The sequence below is a fragment of the Stenella coeruleoalba genome, assembly GCF_951394435.1.
Source record: "Stenella coeruleoalba genome assembly, chromosome: 11".
NCBI lineage: Eukaryota > Metazoa > Chordata > Mammalia > Artiodactyla > Delphinidae > Stenella > Stenella coeruleoalba.
The window spans coordinates 65,151,579-65,158,713 of record NC_137157.1 but is presented as its reverse complement, the minus strand read 5'-3'; the positions used below and the strand labels follow the sequence as shown (position 1 = coordinate 65,158,713).

General features: G+C 48.1%; 1 protein-coding gene across 1 annotated transcript; it reads right to left on the bottom strand.

Annotated features, from left to right (window-relative positions):
- Nucleotides 1–960: 960 nt before the first annotated feature.
- Nucleotides 961–4,487, bottom strand: AMIGO2 (adhesion molecule with Ig like domain 2). Its single transcript, XM_079936093.1, has 2 exons — nucleotides 3,987–4,487; nucleotides 961–3,611 (listed from the first exon to the last, which is right to left on the bottom strand). Exon 2 carries the CDS (start codon nucleotides 3,546–3,548, stop codon nucleotides 1,983–1,985), a length of 1,566 nt encoding a protein of 521 aa, XP_079792219.1. The 5' UTR covers nucleotides 3,549–3,611; nucleotides 3,987–4,487; the 3' UTR covers nucleotides 961–1,982.
- Between the last annotated feature and the right edge of the window lie 2,648 nt (nucleotides 4,488–7,135).

Genomic DNA, 7,135 nt, shown 5'->3' with positions numbered 1-7,135 from the left:
TGCCAAAGTCAGTCTTCCCTCCTCCTCTGGTTCTCCAGTTCTCCAAATATTTGTTACTGTTGCCTAATTCCATCTTTTAAAAATTCTCTTCTCTTGGCCCCAGGGACAACACATCCCTGAGTCACTCTCCTTTGCCATTTTCTGACCTCTCTTTTGTCTCGTTCTTTGGCTCCTTCTCCATCCCCATAGTTAAAAATAACCACTTTTTGACCCTCTTATCTTCGCCAGGAAGAATCCCAAAACTGAGCTCTCCTCGCAACCCTGTCACTAACTCACTGTGTGGCCTCAGACAACCCACAACCCTCTCTGGGCTTCCTTTATCCCTGAGAAAGGAAAGGAGCTGGACTTGATGATCCGAAATCATAGTCCCTCGGAGCTTGGCAGTGCTACACTAGTCTGTCCTAATCCCATTCCTGTCCTCCATCAGCATATGGTACATTTTCAGAAAGCCAGTCCAAGTCTGTAATGGAGCTAAGACCACCAGGAAGTCATCAATTCCAGGGTAGAAGAAACCTTAGACATCACCTAGTCTGAAATTTTCATTTCATAGCTGAGGAAACCTAGGTCTAGAGTGGGTACTCGGGGCTTCCCTGGTGGCACAGTGATTGAGAGTCCGCCTGCCGACGCAGGGGACGCGAGTTCATACCCCGGTCCGGGAGGATCCCACATGCCGCGGAGCGGCTGGGCCCGTGAGCCATGGCCGCTGAGCCTGCGCGTCCGGAGCCTGTGCTCCGCAACGGGAGAGGCCACAGCAGTGAGAGGCCCGCGTACCGAAGGAAAAAAAAAAAGAGTGGGTACGCGATTACGTCACAGCAGGGATAGGAATGAGGAGGAGGTCTCCGGGGTTCTCACATGTTCCAAAATCAGAGCTTAAATATCTTCCAAACCTGGTTGAAATGTATAATGGTATCAGAGTAAAATGTGATATAGAAGGTATAAACTGGGTAGCGCACTTTAGAGCCTTTTTCCCTCTTAAAAAAAAAATAAACTCTGTACTGTAACTCTAAGAAATTTGGAGAGGTATTTGCTATAGAGGGTGCTTAACACAAAAGTAGCAAAATCAGATCACATAAAACATCTTAGATGTATATTTTTAAATAGGCAAATAAAACAGAACATCAAGTCGCAGAACACATATATTTACAATAATTCAAATGTCCAAAGCACAATACAGTGGTATCTCTTTAACAGTTCATATAATTTAAGACATACATTCACACAAGCATATGAACAAATACTAGAGTCCTAGACCAAAGGCTGAAGAAGTTACTCAGACGTTCTGGCACTGACACCTACATATTTATGGCAACAGATAACGATGGCTTTAAACTTTCAGTAAGATCTTTTGCACAAAGATAGGAAATGTACAGAATGGGAAGAAGACAGTCAAACAAATGTACCTTTACTGTACTATTTATCTAACACCACATGGGATGCGGCACTGCTCAGTAAATTTGATCAGGATAGTCTATTTACTCTGGTCTGCAATGATGACATGAACCGAATTATTCCCAAATCTAACTTTACTTTGCGCTTTATAAATAATTGCTGCTTGGTTCTTCCTTCTACATCTTTTAAAAATGAACACTTTTCTTTAACATAACTCAACTTTGGTGCCAATAAGTTAGTAAAACCCCTTTTTTAAGAATACTAATACTTGGAACTTATTTTTTCTTTTAAGAATCCTGAGTGAAAGGACAGTGTCAGTGATATCACCTCCAGGCCAGCTCTGAAATTATCAGTGGTGCTAAAAACTAAGATATTATCTAGAACTTAAACTCTGAAAAACAACCCCATCTTTCTCTGGCACGAACCTAAGTGCTTCAGCACATTTCCTATTAACCAGGGAAAGAGACCCTTTGGTTGTATTTCAGAAAAACAAAACAACCCCATTTCTGTCCTTCTGTTTATTTCTGCAGACCACACACAAAGCGGAATATGAAGAGATTCAATCACTACATCATAAAAATACAGGCACAAAATTAAGTGGACGCCACAAAGGGTGTGTCTGAAAACACTGAATTGACTGAATCTGAGTCAGATTTCACCCTCGTGGACTTTAAGATGCCCTCAGCTATGACCGTTTCACTGGGAAAGAGCCTGACTTTCCCATTCTGCCCTGTTGCAGTATCCTTCAGGGGTTCCAAAAACACCACTCTTTTCCCAGCCCCTGCCTTCCGTTCATCGGCGGGGGCATCGCTTTCAGGGCCAGAAGTGAGAATAGATGCATGGGCATTGCTTTGGTTTAGCATATTTTTTCGTCTCTTGGGTTTACATTTGCAGGGACACGGTGTCAGATAGAGGTACAGAAGTACCAAAACAATGCTGGCCACACAGGCTGCAAGAGTGGTAAAAGCCGTGTTAAATGCCTCGTGAGCATGGGATCTGTTTACGGTGAAATTGCTCACGTTTATTGTGATATCCACAGTTTCATTTAACAGACGTTGCCGATTCATTGCAACACAGGAATACACTCCAGCATCCTCAAAACGAGGGCTTTCTATAACCAGACTTCCATTGGGAAATATGTGAAAGTTTTCTATCTCTTTATCGGGCTCCAGCACTCTGTTATCTGGACCGACCCACATGAAATCGGTATTCACGTTACCAGTCTTGCTATCACAGTGGACAATCAGCCTTTCCCCCACTTGAGCCTCATGAATAAAGCCAAGGGCACGGAAGGAACCATTGATGATACTGTCAGAGCAGTTCATAAAGCTATCCTGGAGCAGAAGCACCTGATGGAAGTGCCTAGCGTCAGACCACAAGCGACAGGTATAATCATTCTTAAAATCCATCACTGAGCTGAAGTGCCTACGATACCAAAAGGTCAGCAACGAGTAAAGGGAACAGTCACAGACAAATGGGTTTCCATGAAGGTAGATGCCTCTCAGCTGCCTTCCTGGCACTAAGTTTATATGATGCATCGGCAGGGAGGGGATCCGGTTATAAGAAACATCTAGAAACATCAGTTCTGCCAGCTTGAACCTTCCAACATACAAATCCATGGGAAACTGCGTGAGAAAGTTTCCACTTAAGTAGAGTTTCTGCAGTTGGGAGAGCCCTCCAAACGCTGAAGGGTCGAGATAGGAAATGTGATTGTTGTAAAGCAGGAGCACTTCCAGAACCTTCAACTCCTGGAACACTGCACTTTTCACAGTCTTCAGCTTGTTGGACGATAAGTCGAGACACTTAAGATTTGGCGTGCTGGAAAAACTGTCCGTAGAAATGCTCGTGATGTTGTTATGCCGAATAATGAGGGTGTTCAGCTTTACAAACGACACCGGAATCCACTCAGAATCCAGGAGCCCGATTCTGTTATAACTCAGATCCAGTCTCTTGATCAGTCTGAAAAGGTTCCCAGGCACCTTGGACAGGTTTTTGTTGGTGCAGCTGACGATGTCAGTGGCACAGATGCAAGCGGTGGGGCACACCCCGGAGGCCCCACGGCTCGCAGTCACCGTGATCACCAACAAACACAGCAGTTCCCTGCAGCCCGGTCTGACAACTCCAGGCAGGGTGGGCAGTGCGTGTAAACGTAAAGACATTATGGTCGCCTCTAGGGCTCTTCCAGGCGCCTTTTCCACCAGCTCAGCCTCCCACCAGTGAACCTGGTAAACAATCAATATTTAAAGAGGGGTAAAAAAGCAAAGTTAACTAGCACTAGTTAGCCCTTAAGAGTAATATCTAGCTTTCTTTCCAATAACTTTTGAAATGAAGGGTTTTGGTTTTTTTTCACACTGGGGAGCCTACGTGTCCTTTTTACTGTTGGATGCAATTTTTCCTGGGTTACTCCTGCTTACAGACATTTACAGTCCCATTCTATCAACACAACCGTCTCAATATCAGAAACTCAATTGTTTTTTAAGGTGCATCCTGCGTTGTTTTTTTTAACTCTCTCCAAGAGTCACAAAAATATACAAACGCATCTTATAAACAATTACACGGAAATACTTAGCAAGCCACCCGTCCAGAAAGCAACTCACGGAGCTGGGAAGCCTCACGGGCTCCGGGGATAGGCCGCCGACGGTGGTGTCTTCTGCAGGTCTGTGCGTCTGTCTGTCTGTCACTCCGGCATCTTACGAGTTCCTTTCCCTTTAGCTCCCGGCGGGCGGCAGCCTCTCGCTGGCTCGCAACTTTGGGGAGTTTCAGGCAGCCGCAGCGGCGGCAGCAACCCCGGGCGCAGGAAACGTCTCGGCCGGCTGCGGTTGCTTCTCCCCGGCTCTCTTCATTGCTCTGCTGAAGGTACCGCCTGGGCGCTCTGGCCGTCGCGTGCCCGCGCGCGGGGCGCCTTGCTCCCGGAGCCTGGTCCAAGGGGCGGAGGCGCGGGGAGCGGGTCGGACCCGGCCCCGCCTCTCCGCGCACCGGAGGCTGCAGGGCCCGGGTTCCCGGGCGGCGCCGGCCGGGTTTTATCCCCGCACGCCCGGGGTCGGGTGCGGGGCTGGGAGACCGGTCCCGCCCCCGCACGTCCTCCCTCCAGCGGGAACCAGCTCCGGGCTGCGGGCCTGGGGCGCGCGGCGCGGGGAGGGGGCGGCTGCGCAGCCAATCGGGGCAGCGGCCGGCGCCCCCTTCGCCCCCACCCGACAGCCCCGCCGCCAACTCCACCACCCTCCCCCCACTCCCGGGTCCCGGGAGAGCGGCCGCGCGGGCGGGGCGGGGCGGGGGTCGACACCTGAGGCCGTGGCCGGCGTCCCCCGGCGTGAGGACGCGGTCGCGCACTCCTGCCAGTCGCGTCCGCGAGCCCAGCCGGGGTCAGCAGGGTGATAGGGTTGGGAGAGGATAAGGGACACGCCCAGTCCCGGAGGGAGAGGTCGCACCCTTCAAGACCCACTTCGTCGCGGCAGCGCAGGTCGCCTCCCTCTCCCACCCAGTCCGCTGAGCTCCACGACCTCTTTACGGCTTGCTTTGGGCGAAGGCCAAGGGGGCTCGCAAAGCGCTAAGTGCAGTAGGTTTTAAAGGTTTACAAAACAAACACAGAAGCTGCCTTCCGTCTCCGCCGTCATTTGGGGGCGGGGGGGGGGGCGCAGAGAAATGGGGCACGTTCCCTCCGGTGCAACAGGATCTCTTCTAGGGGAAAGGAACCGGGAAAGCGCAGCGGGGACACTCCGCAGCTCCCTGGGAAAGTTCTGTCCCTTTCCCAACTCAGGAGGAAGCATCAGCGATGATCCCCCGTTCGCGAAGGAGAAGCTCAGGAAAGAAGGGTTGGAACCGACCTTCCGCCTGGAAGGCAAAGATAACAGTATTCAGCTTGAAAGAAAAAGGAAAAAAGAAAAAAAATCCCAGATCCAGACTTTTTTTTTTTTTTCAAAATGTGTTCGCGCCGGACAAGGGCTGATCCCAGACAGAAGGGGTGTCTTGCGCGGAGGTTCTTCATCCCTTCGCGAGAGGCAGGCTAGGAAAGTTGCAAGCAGGGTGGACAAGGCCAGGTGACAAGATCAGGCAAAATGAGGTGGGGGAAGGGGAGTGGAGCTGATAAGCTTTTCGATTAAAACTCCATTTTTGGTTGATTCCGAGATCAGTTTTAACGATGGGATTTGACTGAGCCAACTGACCCATTTAGCCGTTATATCCGGATTAACAAGAACTAAATTACTGCGCTGACGAGAGATATTAACCAAAGCAGAAGGGAGCGGGACATTGAAAAGAGGACCAAATTGAGAACAACAGTTGGGGGCAGGGCACATAACTTGTAATATTACTTAAAAAATAGAAGCGATGACGTAGACAATCAACTGCCCCCCCCACACTTGCGGTACCGTGAATTTAGTGAGAGTTGTTCTCCACATTGTCCATGAATGGATTCATGTGGTAGCACAGATCTGCTAGGCTAGTGCCAAATTTAAATAGAATTGTGTGCATCGTTAATTTAGTTAGGCTTTTTGTGGGATGAATCTGAAATAGCACCTGGTAAATTAAGATTTTTCAGGTGAGAGCAGCTTCATTCAGATTAGTTTCAGTTTTATGAAAAGTTGAAGTTTATCATAAGACTATACAGTCTGAAATGCTTCAGGAACGCATTCCTTACTGCGAGCTCCCAGGGGAGAGGAAGAGGTTGAGATTTTCTGAAGTTTACGCCACACGTCCTTGGGTTCTCAAAAAAACTTGGTCTCCAGGCCATTTTTACAGTTAGAATGATTAACAGAGAAATAGATTAAAATTACTCAGAGGTATACCTTTGAAATGACTCATAAATGACCAGGTGTTTGCGGTATTTTACTAAGTAACTAACATCCTATTCAAAGGAAAACATGAAAGTGGGAGAAAGACGTGTATTTAAAAGGAAAAGAGTCTAAAAAGAAAAGTGATTTCAGGGGCTTCCCTGGTGGTGCAATGGTTAAAGAATCCGCCTGCCAATGCAGGGGTCACAGGTTTGAGCCCTGGTCTGGAGAGATCCCACATGCCCTGGAGCAACTAAGCCCGTGAGCCACAACTACTGAAGCCCGCGCGCGCCTAGAGCCTGTGCTCCGCGACAAGAGAAGTCACTGGAATGAGAAGCCCACGCACCGCAACAGAGAGTAGCCCACGCTCGCCACAACTAAAAGAAAGCCCTCGCGCAGCATAGAGGACCCAACACAGCCAACAATAAAATTAATTAATTAATTATTTTAAAAAAGTGACTTTCAAAAATGGAAACAATGGTAATGTTGTGTTATTAGGGCTGAAGGCACATCTTAGAAATATTATGCAAAGATTACGCAGCCTAAATAAACTACATGCACTCAAATCCACAGGCAAGTTTATTTATCTATTTGGAGACCTGATTTTTGGGATTCTGCACATTTGCCAAGGGGAAAAGAGTTTTGAAAGGGATGGGTTTACTTGGCTTGGTGAAGAGAAAGCTAAGAGTTGACTGTAATAATGGTATAAGGTGAGACCTTACTTTGTAGAGGATAATTTTATATCTTTCTGGCATCCCTTCCCCTTCTTCTACCAGATCCACTCTTCCCACTCGAAGGTATATTCCACAAGGGTGAAATGTTATGTCTTGGACACTGCTCTTTTCTTAGCTTCTAGAACCCTGCTTGACACTTGCTTGTCATTGAAGGAATTTTTGATGAATCAACTGCTGAATGGAGAACCTATTCTAGGCTTACGTGACCTGAATCTGCTCATAGCCCTCCTGCTCTTTATACTT